The 19,438-nt window shown below is 39.3% G+C and overlaps 2 protein-coding genes across 3 annotated transcripts in view; one reads left to right on the forward strand and one right to left on the reverse strand.

The window, feature by feature from the left end:
- The window catches only part of TERF1 (telomeric repeat binding factor 1), a 40,673-nt gene extending 38,767 nt beyond the window's left edge, over positions 1-1,906 (forward strand). Inside the window, exon 10 of one of the 2 annotated variants that reach the window (XM_040262024.1) lies at positions 687-1,906. In XM_040262024.1, the coding sequence (XP_040117958.1) occupies positions 687-863 (177 nt within the window). In that variant the 3' untranslated portion in view covers positions 864-1,906. The remainder of the gene's footprint in view (positions 1-686) is intronic. The other variant, XM_040262025.1, reaches the window with a different exon arrangement.
- A 7,971-nt stretch (positions 1,907-9,877) lies between these two features.
- Positions 9,878-19,438, reverse strand: part of SBSPON (somatomedin B and thrombospondin type 1 domain containing) — a 34,989-nt gene continuing 25,428 nt past the window's right edge. The window contains exons 3-5 of the mRNA XM_040262026.1: positions 17,958-18,048; positions 16,118-16,294; positions 9,878-12,053 (exon numbers count right to left, since the gene is read on the reverse strand). Coding sequence (XP_040117960.1) covers positions 11,936-12,053; positions 16,118-16,294; positions 17,958-18,048 — 386 coding nt within the window. The 3' untranslated portion in view covers positions 9,878-11,935. The remainder of the gene's footprint in view (positions 12,054-16,117; positions 16,295-17,957; positions 18,049-19,438) is intronic.

Below are 19,438 nucleotides of genomic sequence, written 5' to 3' on the forward strand. Positions count from 1 at the left end.
AGTGGTAAAGAACTCACCTGCCAGTGCTGTAGACACAGGAGACTCGGGTTCAGTCCCTGGGTTGGAAAGATACCCTGGAGGAAGAAAGAATACTGGAGGGAGAAATACTCCAGTATTCTTGCCTGGAGAATTCCATGGACAGAGGAGCCTGGCCGGCTGCAGTCCATGGGGTCTAAAGAGTTGGACATGACTGAGTACGCATGAGAGTGAGGAAGAGGGAGACACATCTCTAACCTGTTAACAGGTGTCAAATTTTAAGAGACTTTGTGGGCTTAAGTCAGACAAATTGGGTTTGTGTTTAGTCCTCACACCTTATAGCTGTCTGACTTGGGGCAGCAGAGCCATAGTGTGTCATGCAAAATGAACAGTAATATAGTCAGGACCCTTGGTAATATCACCACAACAAGATCTTACAGAAATCTAAGATATGTTCACAGAATTTCTTCCACCATTAAGAAATTGTAACATATTGGTTTTTAAAAAATTTGTATTTAGATATGTTAAAGAATTGTTTCTGTGAATAACTGTTCTACTTTTTATCCACTTTTGACAGATGTTAACTAGACTTATTGTGATGATCATTTCACAATATGTATGAATACTGGATCATTATGTTGTACACCTGAAACTAATGCTATTTGTCAAGAACTGGTTCTGTGATTAACTATCCTACTTTTCATCAAAAGGCATGGCTTTGGGAAGAAGACAAGAATCTGAGATCTGGTGTGAGGAAATACGGAGAGGGAAATTGGTCTAAAATACTATCACATTATGAATTCAACAACCGAACAAGCGTCATGTTGAAAGACAGATGGAGGACTATGAAGAAGCTAAAACTGATCTGTTCGGACAGTGAAGACTGAGAGTGTTTGCAGAGCTTGATGAGATGACAGTTTAACACTCTAATCACTGCATGTTGTTTGAAAGTTGGTCAAAATTCTGTTTAAAGCATTACAGTATTTTTTCTGTAGCACAGTCATTCAGTATGAGGATTTGTGCTGTAAGAGCATTACCATCATTGTATTCTTTAAGAATCTTTCCTTTAATAAAAAACAAAATTTTTGGAACCCTAGTGCTTTCAATCCTCCTGCCTCCAAACCCTATTCCAATAAAAAAGTGAAAGCCTTATTAGAGGAAAAATATATTGCTGTTAACCTGCTGTATATGTGTGGGCTGACTTCAACTCTGTGACACTCCTAAAAGTGAAGTTTCTAAATCAGTGAATAAGAGGCCTTTGACATAAGGCATAATGATTTATGACCTTAATATGTTAATAACACATTTGCTTATAGAATGATAAATGTACAAAGTAATATATGAGATATACTTAATATTTCCTTTTAAGTAGTTTCATATAAAGGAAAAAACTTGAAAACGTAATACCCATAGGACAAAGTTTATACTACTACCAAGAACAGCTTATGTTTCATTTAGGTACATTTGATTTTGGTTCTGGTGTTAAAAGTTTGACAGAGATAGTTTAAATAAAGCTTCTTTATAACCTGGTGCCATAAATAGCAATTTTTCTGATATTTTCATTTAGTTAGATAAATATCGGGCCTAAATGGCATTCTATAAATGTTTAAGTTGGCTTTAAACATAATCATTTTGATGTCTATGATAAATAATAAATAAACAAGATCCTGCACACCTTATTAGACAACTTTTGAGTTTTTACCAACATGTTCTTTAGAGAATTTTGTCAAAAACTAGAATTATTTAGCATTTTGAGTTATGTATGTTTTATTAATAAGTATGTGGAAATGCTTAAGTATTTGGACAAAAAATTAAATGATTATTTTGTCATTTGTTTTTCTTATTAAAGTTTTATACATTACTTTCTCATTGTTCCTGAGTTTGTGAGTTTGTTGTCTTATATGTATAATAAATTAAAATGTGGATAATGTTTCCTGGTTCTATCTGTCCTGCTATAGTATAGTTACCGTCATTGTGTTTACTGCAGACATTTTGATGATCAGTGCCAAAGCTGATGGCTTTTATTTACAAGCCAAAATAGACCAGTTTGTCAACCTCTTTCCAAACACCCTAAATCATCAACTCTAAACTGACAGGAACTATAAGATGCTCAGTTATTTCATGTGCCACTAAAAAAGATCACTATGAATTACGCTATAATGTGGTGCTTTCTTATTAGAATTTTATTTTTAATTAAAGAACTGTTATAGATGTATGTAAGCATAGATTTTTATTGTATAACTTGTGGACACATAGAAAAGTGAAATAAATTGGGTTATTGTATTCCTAAATGCTTCCTCATTTTTATCTGATTATTTTGAAATTTTAAATTTATTCAGACATCTAGACTCATGTACAGTTGTAAGAAATAATAGGTTCTTGTACACCTGCTCCAGCTTCCCCCAGTGTCAGTTAAACCACAGTAAGTCACCATCAGATTGTTGATATAAATCATCAGTTTTACCCGGATTTTCCCAGGCTTGTACCATGTGTGTACGGTATATGTAATTCCAAACAACTTATCTCTTGTGTAGGTGCATGTGTCTACCACAGGCAAGACACTTCAGCACGGTGAGGATCCCTTCTGTTGCCACTCATCTCTCTCCTACATCATTCCTCCAACCCTTGGCAACCACTAATCTGCCCTTCATTTCTAAAATAATCATTAAAAAGATTACATAGAGAATGACAAAGTGGGGAATTCCAGACAGCCTTCCTTTTTCTGAAGCAAATTATTAAGCTGGCAAAAAAAAACCACAAAAACTATTGGAATCAACTTTTTGAAACGAATCTAATAAATGGGGAGTGCTCAATGAAAAAAGAGCCTGCTAAATTGTAGAGCATTCTGGTAGTTTTCCTTATCCTGCTTGAGGGGACCAGTGATATGTGTTGTCGGGGTGTAGTTTGATGATGTGGGAGAGGCCAACACAGATCTTGTGCTCAGGATTGTGGTGGGGTGTTTCCATGTCTGGCAGTTTGCTGAGGGTTCAGAGATTTGCCTTTGTTTTGCCCCTTCTGAACTCATGGGCTTTAAAAGTAGTGCCTACGTCTGCCTGGGGTCAGAGACAGCAGACGGATTGAAGAGCCTGGAGAAGAAGGTCAGTTCAGTTGCTCAGTGGTGTCCAACTGCGACCGCATGGACTGCAGCATGCCAGGCTTCCCTGTCCATCACCAACTCCTGGAGCTTGCTCATACTCATGTCCAACGAGTCGGTGATGTCATCCAATCATCTCATCCTCTGCCATTCTCTTCTGCCTTCAATCTTTTCCAGCATCAGGGTCTTTTCCAATGAATCAGCTCTTCCTATCAGGTGACCAAAGTATTGGAGCTTCATCTTCAGCATCAGTCCTTCCAATTCAGGACTGATTTCCTTTAAGATGGACTGGTTGGATCTCCTTGCAGTCCAAGGGACTCAAGTATCTCTCCAACATCACAGTTCAAAAGCATCAATTCTTTGGCACTCAGCTTTCTTTATAGAGTCCAACTCTCACATCCATACATGACTACTGGAAAAATCATAGCTTTGACTAGATGGACCTTTGTTGGGAAAGTAATGTCTCTGCTTTTTAATATGCTGTCTAGGTTGGTCATAGCTTTTCTTCCAAGGAACAAGCATCTTTTAATATGGCTGCATGAAATTAAGGTATGTGGTAGGTAAAGGCTTTGAAAGTCGAGTAAACCAGGGAATCCAGAAGGCCAGGCCTATGTGCCTAGGACTAGACACAGTCTCAGGAAAGACCTGGGAGCACCCTAGGCCTCTATGCTGTGTGATCTTTAGGCTTCATAAGTGCCGGAGATGGACGCTAAGGCAGAGTCAGTTATAGGTGGCCTGGTTCACCGTTGAATGAGCTACCCAACTCAGAGCCAAGCTGCAAAGGCTGGGAGAGTATCTGGTTTTTTTCCTTAATTGATTAATTAATTTTATTTTTTTTTTATTTCTCTGGATTGTCCCTTGCTGTATGCAGGCTTTCTCTAGTTGCTGTGAGTGTGAGCAGAGGCTACCCTCTAGTTGCAGAGCACAAGCTTCTCATTGTGGTGGCTTCTTTTGTTGTGGATCATGGGCTTAGGCACATGGGCTTAGTTCCCCCATGCATGTGGGATCTTCCCAGACTAGGGATTGACCCCACATCCCCTACATAGCCAGGTGGATTCTTAACTGCTGGATCACTAGGTAAGTCCTGTTTTTGATATAAGGAAATGAACTACTCTGTATTCTTTGTCTTTTTTAACCCCCACTCAACATATTCATGTTGTATATAGCCGTACATGTTCATTTGCATTTCTACAAAGTAAGGTTATATAATTCAGTTCAGTCACTCAGTTGTGTCCGACTCTGTGACCCCATGAACTGCAGCACACCAGGCCTCCCTGTACATCACCAACTCCTGGAGTCCACCCAAACCCATGTCCATTGAGTCTGTGATGCCATCCAACCATCTCATCCTCTGTCGTCCCCTTCTCCTCCTGCCCTCAATCTTTCCCAACATCAGGGTCTTTGCAAATGAGTCAGCTCTTCGCATCAGGTGGCCAAAGTATTGGAGTTTCAGCTTCAATATCTGTCTTTCCAATGAACACTCAGGACTGATCTCCTTTAGGATGGACTAGTTGGATCTCATCGCAGTCCAAGGAACTCCCAAGAGTCTTCTCCAACACCACAGTTCAAAAGCATCAATTCTTCAGTGCTCAGCTTTCTTTATAGTCCAACTCTCACATCCATACATGATCACTGGAAAAACCATAGCCTTGACTAGACGGACCTTTGTTGACAAAGTCATGTCTCTGCTTTTTAATATGCTGTCTAGGTTGGTCATAACTTTCCTTCCAAGGAGTAAGTGTCTTTTAATTTCATGGCTGCAATCAACATCTGCAGTGATTTTGGAGCCCAGAAAAATAAAGTCAGCCACTGTTTCCACTGTTTCCTCATCTATTTGCCATGAAGTGATGGGACCAGATGCCATGATCTTAGTTTTCTGGATGTTGAGTTTTAAGCCAACTTTTTCACCCTCTTCTTTTACTTTCATCAAGAGGCTCTTTAGTCCTTCACTTTCTGCCATAAGGGTGGTGTCATCTGCATATCTGAGGTTATTGATATTTCTCCTGGCAATCTTGATTCCAGCTTGTGCTTCCTCCTTATATCACAACTATTTGAGTTGTGGAAATAAATGAAACCACTCAAAAATGAAAACAAATAGGCTGTTTATTCAGAGCTTTATATTAAGGAAGCCAGCCACCATCACTTGTGTTTGGCAGAGATGCAGGCAGATGTTTATAGTGGGAAAGCTTTGTAGGCTTCAGGCGTGCTCTGATTGGAGCTTGTTGGCATGAGGAAGCTGAAGGCTGGCCAGCTAGCAGCAGGCATCTTATATGATTGTTTTGGGGAACATACTTGGCTTTCTCTGCTCTTGTTGAAAGTAGGGACAAAAAAATTAGGATGTTGGTAGTCATCAATTGAGTCCTGCCCATTCTGGGTAGATAGCTTTGGGAATTCAGTTCCTCATTCTAAACTGATTGCCACAGAGGTTATGGCTCAGTGTTGTCATGTAAGTTCTGCCCTTTGTCAATCTTTAGATTCATTCTCTGAGTTTCCAGTTGATGCCTGCAAGGCTTTTCCAATTTACATGAAGTGTAATATTATGAATAATATTAGGGACTTCCTGGTTGTGCAATGGCCAAGACTGCCCTTCCAATGCAGAAGCCCTGGGTTTAATCCCTTGTCAGGTCCCAAATGCTACAGCTAAGAGTTCACATGCCACAACTAAGACCCAATGCAGCTGAATGAATGTTTAAAAAGGAATAATAGTAACTGTTACATTTATTATAAAATATTAGGTATGATATTGTAACCCCTAGAGCAACCATTTAAAAAATACATATATATAACTAATATATAAGTTGAAATAGTAAAAATTATTTAAATAATCCCTAAGAAAGCAAAAGCAGGGAGAAGGGGGAACAGGAAGCAAAAACCAACAAAACCACAAGGACTAACAAAAAAACAGATGGTGCTCCTGAATGCAACCACACGAATAATTACATTAAATGTCAATGATCTAAGCCAGGGTAAGCAAGCTTTCTGTAAAGGGCCAGATGAAATATTGTAGGCCTTGTGGGCCACTGGGTTTGTGTCAACTCTGCTTGAAATGGTCCATAGACATAAACATGCAAATAAATGGGCCTGACTGTGTTCCAAGGAAATTATATTTACAGAAACTACAGGCAAGATTTAGCCTGCAGGCTGTAGTTTGCTGACCGATGACTTTGAGTTCTAGATTTTGTTTTCTTCCTCTGAATTATGTTGGACTTTGTTCTGATAGGCAGTTAATTCCAAATCTGGGAACTTCTCTTAATTCTCTCTCTCTCTTTTTTTTTTTTTTTTTTTAAGTCAGTTAGAACCACTTTGAAACTGAATTAGCAGTGTGAAATTTCTAAAGCCCAGCCTGGTGATGAGAATTTGTGCTGCAGATTCACAGGACGGCTGGCTGACTGGTGACAACCTCTTAGACCTAAAGCAGTGTTCCCACAATTCCTTGGGGAGAAGGGGAGAGTTTGGGATTTGCTTCCAGTTCAGTCTTCCTCTAAGAAGACAGTCTTTCGGCGTCCCTGTTTAATTATACTCCATCTCGGTCTGGGCGTGGGCTGTGCATTTGGGCAGCCCTCCTTGCTGAAGAAAAGAGGGTGGCAAGGGAAATGGCACTGTAAAATGGGTCCCGCAGGACCTCCCTGGTGGTCTAGCGGCTAAGACTACATTCCTGGGATACTGGAGAGGACCTTGCTTACTGAAATTCCCTCTTCTAGGCATCTGACTCTCCTTTCTTCTGCTTTACTGGTCCTGAAATTTTCGGCCACCTCTTTTCAGGTTCTTCCCTCTCAATCTCCTTATCAGTATACTCTTTGTCTTTTAAAAAAAATCCTTTAACTGTAATTTTATTGGGAATCTGGATGTAAAGGAGGTAAATATATTGTCAACCTGCCATGTTTAATTGAGAAAAGTATCCTAGTGTTTGGGATCGACATGTACACACTGCTATGTTTAAAATGGATAACTAACAAGGACCTACTGTAGAGCACAGGGAAGTCTGCTTAATGATATGTGGCAGCCTGAACGGGAGGGGAGTTTGGGGGAGAATGGATAAATGTACATGTTTGGCTGAGTCCCTTTCACTGTTCACCTAAAACTACCACAACATTGTTTGCTAATCAGCTATACTCCAATACAAAATAAAAAGTCAGAAAGTAAAAAATACACTGTTGAGGACCATTTCACAAGGCTTCTAAATCTCTACACCTCTGAAAGGCTGAATCTTTGCCTTCACACTTTAATCAGTGCCTTGACTGATACAGAAATTCTAGTTTCAAAATTATTGTCCTTCAGAACTTGGCGGCTTCATTCTATTAGACTTAAGTATCCATTGATGATGAGAATGAGAGGGTAACAGGCAGGAAGGCCAGGGGTCTCCAAATGGAGGAAATAGCCTGCAAGCGTCAGACATTTGTATCTCCCTTAAGCGGCAGGAGGAAACAAACTAGCGATATTTTTTTCCTTCTCTATACAAATTTAAAAGGAGGTTTCTCTTAAAATTCTGTGTTGCCATGACACCTGGTTTCACCTGAAGTTAACCAATGCCTTTTTCTTATGGAAATATTTATCTTAAGCTATGCTAATGTACTATGCATTTACCCCAAACTCTGTCTTCAAGTCGGTTCTGCCTTTTGGGCTCAGAACCTACTTGATAAACCAGTATGTTATACTCCCATATTGTTCCTCTAATCTATGTAAACGACACTATTTGTATGGTGCTCTACCCTTCTTCAAGATTCAAGTTAATCCTTTTATGGCCCAAGATGAACCATTTGGAGCCAAGATTATCCCAAAATACATCTTATGGGTGAGGGGCCTGGTGCCATTCTAAGTTTTGAGACATTCCTTTCTTTCATTAACAGACTGCTAGTGACTTTATAACATCCAGCTAAAGACTAGCAGAGGGGTACTCTCTCTGCCCCCTTCTGATGCCTATATCAGAAGCTTTCTCTATCTCCTTTATACTTTAATAAAACTTTATTACACAAAAGCTCTGAGCGATCTCTGAGCGATCAAGCCTCGTCTCTGGCCCCAGATTGAATTCTTCTCCTCTGGGGGCCAAGAATCCTGGCGTCGTGATTCAACAACCTTTCAAGAAGACTGCTGTTTCTCGTGGGAATTCTTATTCCTTTGTAGGTAATCTGCTTTTCTTTCTTTGAAAGCTTTTATAGTCTTTTCTTTATCCTTGATTTTAAATTTCACAAGATTGTCTCTAGGGGTGGGGAGTTTTAAAATCCATTTTGTTTGTGTTTGGTAGGACTGTCACACTCCAAGAAGAATGGCCCTACTTCCATCTTCTTTTCTACGTGTTTTAAAGGGTATGGTCCCTCTATTCTGGTTTATCCATCCATAGAATCCTATGTGCTTTCAATCTTCAAAAAGTTTCTTCAAAATCTATGAGCTGATTCCATCCCTGCCTTATCATCTGTGTTATAGACTGTGTTACAGACTCTTCCATGAATCCTATAATCTCAATGGGAGTTGAGGAAGAAGATAAACATGTTTATCCATCTGTCACCTTGACCTAGAAGTTTCACTTCTCTTTCAATATATTCATCAGAATATTCAGGTTTTCTAAACCATCTTACAGTTATTTGTAAAAACCTTCACCAAAATAGTCTTAGAGGGCAGAACTAGTTTACATCATTTTGGTGCATTCCTAGAAGAAATGGTAATTGCAATTTTTATACCAGAGTAGAACTAAACAATTTAAGTTATTGCTATTGCTATTTATGCATAATTTCAACATTCTCAGATAAAAACATCCCAAGAAAGGGAACTCCTTGGTGGTCCAGTGGTTAAGAATAGGCCTGCCAATCCAGGGGATATGAGTTTGATCCCTGGTCTGGGAACTAAGATCCCACAGGCTGCAGGGCAACTAAGTCCGTGCGCCACAACTACTGATCCCACAGACGGCTACTGCTGAAGCCCCCACACTCCAGAGCCTGTGCTCCACAGGAGAAGCCACTGCAATTAGAAACCTGTACACTGCAACCAGAGAAAGCTGGCACAGAAACAAAAGCCCAGCACAGACAGAAAGAAAGAACTTTTTTAAATTCCAAGAAAGACCCTAAAAAAAGAACAATGAGATTATAGTTTACCTTGCTCCTTTTTCTACTCTTTTCTTTTCTCTTCTCATTTCCCCTCCCCCAGGTTTTCTCTACTGAATGATCACCATCTTTAATTCCTTTCCCCTTCTTTCCTGAGTGGGTATATCTACTTTTGTTCAAACTACTTTTCTCATGCACTTTTGAAAAGCAACCTATTAAGTAGTGCTAGAGCCTGTAAATCATTGTAGAGTGTCATTGGAAAGGACCCCCACTCTAACGTACTCATTAAAAAGGAATAGCAAAGAAGTCTTAAATTCCTTGATCTTTATCTCTGAAAATAAAAAATTGGGGGTTCTTCATTCATCATTCAGACCACATGTTTCAGTTTGTTTCAGTTTTGTACTGTTTCCATGGGCTTTGCTAGAAGTAATACCAAGTTTTTCAAGATCATTATTTAGTAGTTATGTCTTCCACCCCTTGAAATTCTTCATAAGAATAGAAATAACCAAAATATGCTTCAATATAAAAGTAATTAATGGTCATGTAGTGAAAGCTAAATATGTAATTTGAAAAACTGATTTTATACAACTCAAATAGGCTGAATGTTACAACATATTGGAACCATAAATACATCATAGCTTTATTGCTGTTAGTCATCATACATACGCCTGTCAATTCTAAAATGTTTTCTTTTGGCTTTTGTGAGATTTTTTGTTTATTCTCTGACTTGTCCAGAAAACTTGGGTATTTTCTAGCCAAACAAGTAAAGAGCTTTTCAAAATGTGAACAGAAAGTTTATTTACTGGTATAAAATTTTAAGCAACATTGAAAGTTACCCAAGTATGCCTTCAAAAGTTTTGTTTTACAAATGTTAGAAATGATCTTGAAATGTTAATACTGAGCTGATAGTTGAAGTTTCTCTGATGAGACTCAAATTTTTATTGTTAATTTGTGAAAAATTTAATTTACCACAAAACAGTCCTGAGATTTAAACAAATACATTCTCAGAAATATTGCTACTCTCAGCATTAAATATTGAGGACTTTTCCATCCCTATTAAACTTGCTATTGTCATTATATCATTACATGATAAGTGCCAAGAAATAGGTATTTTAGTAAATCACTTGTTAGTAAATAATATTTTATACATATGAAATCAAAGGAATTTCATATACAGGCACACCTCATTTTATAGTGCTTTGCAGATATTACTTTCTTTTTTTTTTTTTTTCAAATTGAAGGTTTGTGGCAACTAGATTGAGTAAATCTATTGGTGCCATTTTTCCAATATCATCTGCTCACTTTGTGCGTCTGTGTTACATTTTGGTGATTCTCAGCATATTTCAAATTTCTTCATCAATATTGTTATACTTGTTCCCGTGACCTATAATCAGTGATCTTTGATGTTAGTACTCACTAAAGACTCAGATGATGGTTAGTAGTTTGGGGCAATAAAATATTTTTTAATTAAATTATATACTTTTTTTTAGACATAATGCTATTACACACAATAGACTGCAAACATATGGTGTAAACGTAACTTTTTTATGCCCCGGGAAACCAAAACTATCTTGTGGCTCGCTTCATTGTGGTGGTTTAGAACCAAACTCAAATATCTCCGAGGTTTACCTGTGGTTTAAATCTCCAGATTCAGTTCTCTGAAGAAAATATTCTGAATTTAAAATTTGCTTCAGAAATAAAAAGAGCTTTACTTTTACAGAACAGTCTTTGGCAACATTAGGCTCTTCATCGAAGCTAAATTCTGAATGAGAAGCTAAGATTTGGCTCTGTCAGTCCAGATTCTTCAACAAGGCCTTTTGTCTCTGGTTTGTTGATTTTCCAATCATACAATAAGGAAACTAATACTTCTGTGTTTGCAGAGGTGGGGTGGGGATGGAGATCATAGCATTTGTAATAAATCTATGCCTTCCATAATCTATACCTCTACCTTCTACTCCAAACAAAAGAAAACCTGTGCTATAGAGGAGGAAAATGTGGTAATTCTACCTCAATTAAACTTGAAGTTGGACTCCAGAATTATTGCAGTCAATTTCAGGCTTTATGCCTTGGAAATAATTTTCAATACTAATGATGGTAGAATGTTCATAATTAAAGCAATTGTTTCACTTATCGTTGCCAAAATTTCACTTCATGGAAATTAAAACATTTAAAGGAATTGTACTGACCTAGAATGAACATTTGATTGATGCCTTTCAGTTAACAGAAGAAAATTTCTTCTATTAAAAAAAAAGGTATATGTAATAGAGCTGTTGGTTCTGCTTACTAAATCTCAAACAACTTGTCCTGTGGAAAATTACTTGTGACAAATTTGTTTGAAATTATTATTGCAGAATTTGTGGAATAATATATTAGAAATGCACGCGTGAGTGTACATATATCTGTAGACATTTTTAAAGGCAAGAAGTTTTTTAAGAGATTACGGAATAGAAAGAAAGAACCCAAGATTCAAAGCATGAGTACCCTTAAATGACAACTTACTAGTAAGTGGACCAACAAAATGTAGTCATTTTAGTGCAAACAGGCTCTGTGTCCAGAGGGCTACCTGTTCAATGAGGAGACTCCAAGTGACAGGCCAAGGTCAGAAAACCACAGGAGACTTTAGAATGGGTCCTCAACATAATAAAAAATAAAGGTACTGCGTTTCTTAAGAACTGGCCCCTGAATTTCCTTTCTCTGCTTCAGAATGTGGCAACGACATACATTTGGGAACTTTAGGCCAAAGAGTTTTCAAAGGATTATGCAGCGTCGAACATGACTTGCTAGTATTAAGCATGTTTACAAACACATTTTGAAATATTTATATCAAGATCTATATAAAAATGAAACTGTGAACAGCTGGACAAGAACACTGTTCTACCCGCCGAACTTTTTTCCAAGTTCCTTGACATCGAGGATTGCCAATTGCTTGCCAATGGAGGGTCTGATTTCTGAAATGATATTTTGAAAATGTGAGTTACACTAAAGCAAACCAAAGATGATTCTAATTTACAGAATTATAAATTAAAGTTGTTTTTTTTTTTAAGAGGTTAACACTTGAAGCTTTGAAGTGCATTACAAATTGAAATTATAAAACAAACATGATCACAACACAACTGTTTCTTTTATTTGGATTCTGTCAAAACAAGTTACCAATTAATTCTTATCTGAGGACCTCCCCCTACCCTGCACATTGAGAACTATAGTTTGAGGTCACTGCATGCATGTCTCTCAGTTGCTCTGAGTATATGAAGTGTTGCATAAAGGAAAATGACTTTCTGTTTTGTGTACGTTTTTTTTAGTGTATTTTCATTGGAGTATAGTTGCTTTACAGAGTTGTTTTAGTCTCTACTGTGTAGCAAAGTGAATCAGCTACACGAATGCATATATTGGCTCTTTTTTGGATTTCCTTACCATTTAGGTCACCACTGAGCACTGAGTAGGTTTCCCTGAGCTATACAATAGGTTCTCATTAGTTACCTATTTTATACATAGTATCAATAGTGTATATATGTCAATCCCAGTCTCCCCAATTCATCCCATCTCCCACGGTTCCCCACACTGGCCATCCAGATGTTTGTTCCCTATGTCTGGGTCTCTATTTCTGTTTTACAAATAAAATCATCTGTGCCATTTTTCTAAATCCGACATATATGCATTAACACATACCATTTGTTTTTCTCTTTCTGACTTCACTCTGTATGACAGTCACTCCCTAGGTCCACCCACATCTCTACAAATGACCAAATTTCATTCCTTTTTCTGGATGAATAATATTCCACTGTGTGCATGGAATGCATCTCTGTCTTTTCCTCTGTTGATGGTCATTTGGGTTGTTTCCATGTCCTGACTATTTAAATAGTACTGCAATGAATGTTGGAGTGACGTGTTTTTCTGAACCATGGTTTTCTCTGGGTATATGCCCAGTAGTGGGATTGCTGGGTACTGTTTTGTGTACATTTAAATTAGAGGGGACTGAACCAAATGATTCCTTGTAATCCTTTCCAACTCTTTGATCCCATAATGAAAAATGTGAGCAGTGAAAAGAAAAAAGCCCTATTATTGAAATTATTATTTTTTAAGTCACTGGAACTTCAGCCAGGGTTGAAGGTGCTTTGTAGGTACATATTAAATTATAATATTCATTTTAAAGTCAAAATATGGATGAAGTATTCAGGAAAATATTAAGTCTACATATTAAGTTTCTGTTTCATGTGAATTCTTTACCCACTTTACTCTTCGTGTGCATACTTGATATAGAGGCTGTTGGACACAAGAGACTAATAAACATAAATTCAAGTTATTAAATATTAAAATATGCTCTGGGAATAATGATTAACTAGAAAGGTCCACATTTTTCTTTCTAATCTATATATTTACCAATTCCATCTGACATTTTTAAAAGACATAAACCATACCGTCACCAATTCTACCCGTCTCTTAGTTATGAATAATGTTACTGGGTTTAACTGGTAGATAAGTACAGGACCGGAATGGGTTTTTAGGAAGGTAAAATGTTTTCAAGGGTCAGTTCTTTTGGACAATCTAGATTTCTGTAGATTTATGCAATATTATAATTTACAAGAAACATATTTGGCCATCCAGGCAACTAAACTATATTTCTCCTGTGTGTTTGGTTTTTGTCCAGTTTCTAACTGACAGTCCCCAAAGCCATTGGAATTTCTTAAATGTTGAGAGTGATAAAGGTGTCTTTTTATGTGAGTAGGCAGATTTTTGGAAGCACCTGAAGTTGGGAGTTGGTTGCCAAGAGAATTAACCAGGTGGTTAGCAGGTTGGAATTCATGGCTCCACACCTCCAACCCCAACATCCAAGAATGCGAGAGGGGCTGGAAGTTGAATCAGTCAGTAGCCAATGACTTAATCAATGACGCCTCCACAGTGAGACATCCAGGAAAGCCAAAAGGACAGGGTTTAAAGGGTGTCTCGGTGAGTGAACACATGGAGAGGTGGGGAGAATGACACCCCTTCCCATACTTCTTCCCTGTCTCGCATCGGGCTTTTACTGAATTATATCCTTTTACAGTAAACTGGTCATCTAGTCAGGCTTCCCAGCTGGCACTGGTGGTAAAGAACCGGCATGCCAGTGCAGGAGACCTAAGAGACACGGGTTTGACCCCTCGGTCAGGAAGAGCCCCTGGAGGAGGGCATGGCAACCCACCTCAGCAGTATTCTTGCCTGGAGCATCCCATGGACAGAAGAGCCTGGTCAGTTACAGTCCACAGGGTTTCAAAGAGTCAGACCCAACTGAAGTGACGTAGCATGCACACATGAATGGTCATCTAGTCAGTCAATGTGTCTCTGAGTTCTGAGAGCCACTAGCAAATTAATCGGACCTGAGGAAGAGATCATGGCATCTCTGATGTATAGCCAGTCAGTCAGAAGCACAGGTTAACAGGTAACACAGACTGAGCTGGAATCTGGTATTTGAAGAGGGCGGCAGGAGGGAGCAGCCTTGTAGGACTGATAGTGTCAGAATTAAGTTAAACTGTTGGATGCCAAACCTGATATCCCATGAATTGCTTCATGTTGTGTGAGGAAATCCCAACCCCCCATATTAAAATTGAGTGCTTAGAACATCAAAAGAGTTTATGTCATGCAAAGCTAGGCCCACCAATACTACCTTAGTCATGACTTTGACTGCCTCACTGAGCAGTGGTTCTGAAATTTTGCCATGGGTATGAATCATCTGGACAGGGTTCAGCAAACTGTGACCCATGGGCTGAATCCAGCCCACCCACCCCTTGTGTAGTCTGCAGGGTAAGAAGGATTACTACATATGATCCAGAAATTATACTCCAGTATATATACATATATCCAAAAAAAATGAAAACAGTAATTCAAAAACATACAGGCACCCCAATGTTCATTGCAGCATTACTTACAATAGCCAAGACATGGAAGCATAAAAGTGTTTACTAATGGTTGAATGAATAAAGAATATGTGGTATACATATTACAACTTAGACATAAAAGAAATGGAACCCTGCCAGTTGTAATAACATGGGTGGACCTGGTGAAATAAGTCAGATAGAGAAAGACAAATACTGTGTATTATCATTTGTATGTGGATTCTGCAAATTAAACTAGTGAAAATAACAAAGAAACAGACTCACTGATATAGAGAACAAACTAGTGGTTACCAGTGGAGAGAGGGAAGGGCAAGGGACAGCTGAGGGTGGGGGGTTAAGAGGCACAGACTACTCTGTATACAATAAACAAGCTGCAAGAATACAGCACAGAGAATACAGCCAATATTTTATAATAACCATAAATGGAGTATAAGCTATAAAATTTTTGAATTGCTGTGTTGTACACCAGAACCTGTGGCTCAGCTGGTAAAGAATCTGCCTGCAATTCGGGATACCTGGGTTCAATCCCTGGGTTGGGAAGATCCCCTGGAGAAGGAAAAGGCTACCCTAGTATTCTGGCCTGGAGAATTCCATGGACTGTATAAATCCATGGGGTCGCAGAGTTGGACACGACTGACCGACTTTCACCTCACTTCACTTTCACACCTGAACCTAATAATAACTCTAACCTAATAACTCTACCTCGACTTTTAAAAAATAGTAATAAAAATAATGATTTTTATGTTTTTAAAGAACTGAAAGCAATTCATAGATTATTTCATCATACATAAAAATTCTATAAAATTTAATTTTAGAAGTTTTAGGGTCCATTAATACAGTATTACTAGAACAAAGATAAGCTCATCTGTTTGCATAGCGTCTGTGGCTGCTTTGGGGGCAGGTCTCTGACTATCCCTTGAGACCTTGGTCTGAACCCAAATATCCAAATTCACCCACACCTCTCTGGTACAGAGCCTCTAAGTCCTAGAGTGTGAACTGGGTCCTGGACTCTGGACAAATGGAAGTTTCTCCCCACTGTTGCGATTCCCCAAATCGAATACTGGTCTGCTGTGCATGACATGAAAAGGACATGTCTCCCCAAATGAGGGCCAAGAGATATCCTCCAACCAGTCTCTCTCCCTTACCCGTCAGAGTCCAAGCCATCACCAGAACAACGAAGGCTCACAGAGTTCATAGCTGGAGGTTGACAATCCACGCACACTGTGTAGCCCTCTCGGAGATATTGCATCCATCGGGTCAGGGGGCGATTTTCCATGGCACAGTGATGAGTCAATGACTCTGTCTTGAACTCCATACAGTATCTAGAACAAAAAAAAAAAAAAAAAAAGGAGCAATTTCACTTGCTGTAATTGTAATGATTGGATTGGCCAAAAAGTTCGTTCGCGTGTTCCCATACCACTTTATGAAAATATCCAAACGAAATTTTTAGTCAACAAGAACAACAACAACAAGTGCCCTGATGTTGTAGGAAGGCTGGAACCCCCTGAGGACGCCTGACAGCCCGGGGAAGGTAGGGTGTTGCCTTGTCACAGGTCACAGAAGGCCTGGTTAAGTTTCTCACTCACTGAACTCTTGACATCTGACACCTGAACCTTTTTGCTGTTTTCCAATCCATGGTTGAATTATTTGGTCAACAGCATACTGCACAAATTTTATCTCGGATCCTATCTAGTTTAACTGTGAAATTATGTCTCAAAACACATTTCAGTAGGAAAATTGCCCTTGATAACTTTGCAGAAATTTTACTGAATTACAGAAATTGAACAAGAACTTGCTTGAGTCTGCGAACATGTGAGCCTCAGGAAGGCTGGTCCCGGATGTCCAGGCCAGCACCTGTGTTTTTCTGCCTCACCAACATTCCCAGGACCATCCCTATACCCGCTCTCCCAGCTCACCTACATAATCTGGGGCAATGAGATGAGTTTTGACTCAGAGTCAAGCATCAGAGTAATACCAGACATCACAGATGAAAGGACATGGACAGCTGAGACACGCTTTTCTGTAACAGACTAGAGTCACCTTACACTGAGCTGTGGAAAACTCTAACATTATATTATGTGACTAGACCCTGAAGGCCCCAGAGTGCATTCAGACATGGATGAATATTTCAGAGTTTTGTACTTAAAAGCAACACAATTTCACAGTTCTTCAGGGAAACAAAACAACATGGCATTTTAGGTTCTAACTATGCTAAAATGGACTCTTGTTTTTTAATCCATATAATTATGAACTGTAATAAGTTAGATGGAAAGTGTTTAGAGAAACTGTTTCAAAGAAGATCTTTAACAATCGTAGGTAAAGTTTATTTGCTACCTTAGGGTACTAAGGTAGGAAATCTATGATGCAGCTTCAGTCAGCTTTAGACAGCTTAACCCTGACATTTTTTCAAGGATATTTGCTCATTAAATTCTCACAGCAACCCCACACGGTAGGAATCAATATTCTCGTTTTATAAGAAGGAAAAATTGAGGCGCAGTAAGAGGTGGTGTGGGGATTTGAACATGCAGCCGTCTGGTGTCCCTATTCTAACAGCAGAAAAGTGGGCTTCTAATGAGCATGGAGGTTCCTTCTGGGCCATTAGATCTTGATAGAAAGGCTCAGACCTCAGATGGGGACCATGTTCAAATTCACAAACAGAGGTGGTGCTGGAGTCCACGATTCCATAAAGACTACAAGCTGAGCATCCTTAGTGTGAATGACAAAATATACCATCTCATTTCAATACAGCATGTTTCTTCTTAGGGATCAGAGACAAAATATTTCTCACCCCTTCCACAAAAAAAAAAAAAAAAAAACAGGGAAAGGGCAAGTATTTCCCAGCTCTGGGATCAAGAGTCACATTTTATTTGTTCAAAGTACATGAACAATAACAGAAGAAATTCCACCCCAACAAGTTACCTGCGTGAGATGACTTGACCATCCGACCAGAAAAAAACATGTGAAAAACAAATAATACCAAATTACCCAGCATCCTCTGTGTTCGTGGTCCAGTGTGGGGAGGCCGCCTGTCTTGTTCGCTCCTTGTTGAATGCGGAGGTAGTTATAAAGGCAGGGACTGGAAAAGGAGAATGACCTTGAACACGTGCAGCTTGAAGTCTCCAGAGCAACTGTTCCCAAACTTGGTTTCAAACCCATCCAAAGCCCTCCAGTCCTAGACAGTTAAGGACTTAGGGAAGATCATGGACACACGGCTATATTGAAAATGGATAATGAACAAGGACCTAGCATAGAGCACAGGGAACTTTGCTCAATGTTATGTGCCAACCTGGATGGGAGGGGGAGTTTGGGGGAGAATGGATTCGTGTATATGTATGGCTGAGTCCCTTTATTGTCCACCTGAAACTATAACAACATTGTTTATAGGCTATACCCCAATACAAAATGTTTTGGGTGTTAAAAAAATAAATAAATCCTTCCATCCCTAAATCTATGGGACACCACCAAGGAGTGAAGGAGGTGAAGCCAGAGACCCCAGGACCAAATTCTATAAAGCCTCATGCAGCACAGTTGGGCAGGGAGGGGCACGCTTGTCTGCAGTGATCTCACCGTGTGCAAAGGAAAGCGGGGGGGTGGAGGCAGGAAGCAGAGGAAATAATAAAAAGATGGGTGGGGTAGGGGGAACCAAGGGAAAAAGTAAGGTAATAGAGAAAGGGAGATTTGTTTTTTTAATGAAAAGAAGAGAAATGGAGAAGAAAAGTGAAAAGCAGAAAGAATAAAGAGAGAGAAAAGGAACAAAGGCGAGAGGAAGAAGACAAGAGAGAAAGTGGAGTAGAAGAAGAAAAAAATAAAAAGGCAACCAGAGAGTAAATGAGAAAGGGAAAAACAGGAACAGCAAAGGAGGGAAGAGTGACTGCTCCCAGGTTTTCTGATAACCGCAGCCTGGAAGCTTCGCCACCAACCACACAGCCCAGGGTGTGGCCATCGGGTGCTGGCCAGCACGGTGCTGTCCCTGCTCCAACTTCAGAGAATGAGGGTCTTGAAGGGGCTCTCCCCCTCACCCCACTCCCCACACCCTCACTTCTGATACTCTGGGTCACAGGAAAAAAAAAAAAAACAGCCAGAAACCCTTTCCTTCCACCTCCTCCCTCTTATTTTGTCTTGCTTCTATTTCATCTCTAAGTCTGGGGCAGGGGCATCTGTTGCTCTGTGTAGCCCCTGGGGACGATCTCTTGATTCCATCCTGCTGTCAATTCAAGGAAGACAGGGTTTTGCCTTGATCATCATGGTAGCCCTCCCATATTCACATGCTCAACAAGTACGTGTTCAAGGAATGAATGGGGCGATGAATGAATGAATAAATGAAGTCATGAAACTGCCATGAGGTTCACAGGTCCTATTTCCCTGAGGTCTTCTGTTCCTATACTGAGTCTTGCAGCTGAGAAAGTTCTACTATCCTTCTGACCTTTTATTTCAGAAATTGGACCATTTTGGGAAGAGGAGATACC

Source organism: Oryx dammah, unplaced genomic scaffold (genome assembly GCF_014754425.2).
Source record: "Oryx dammah isolate SB20612 unplaced genomic scaffold, SCBI_Odam_1.1 HiC_scaffold_19, whole genome shotgun sequence".
In the NCBI taxonomy this organism is placed as follows: Eukaryota; Metazoa; Chordata; class Mammalia; order Artiodactyla; family Bovidae; genus Oryx; species Oryx dammah.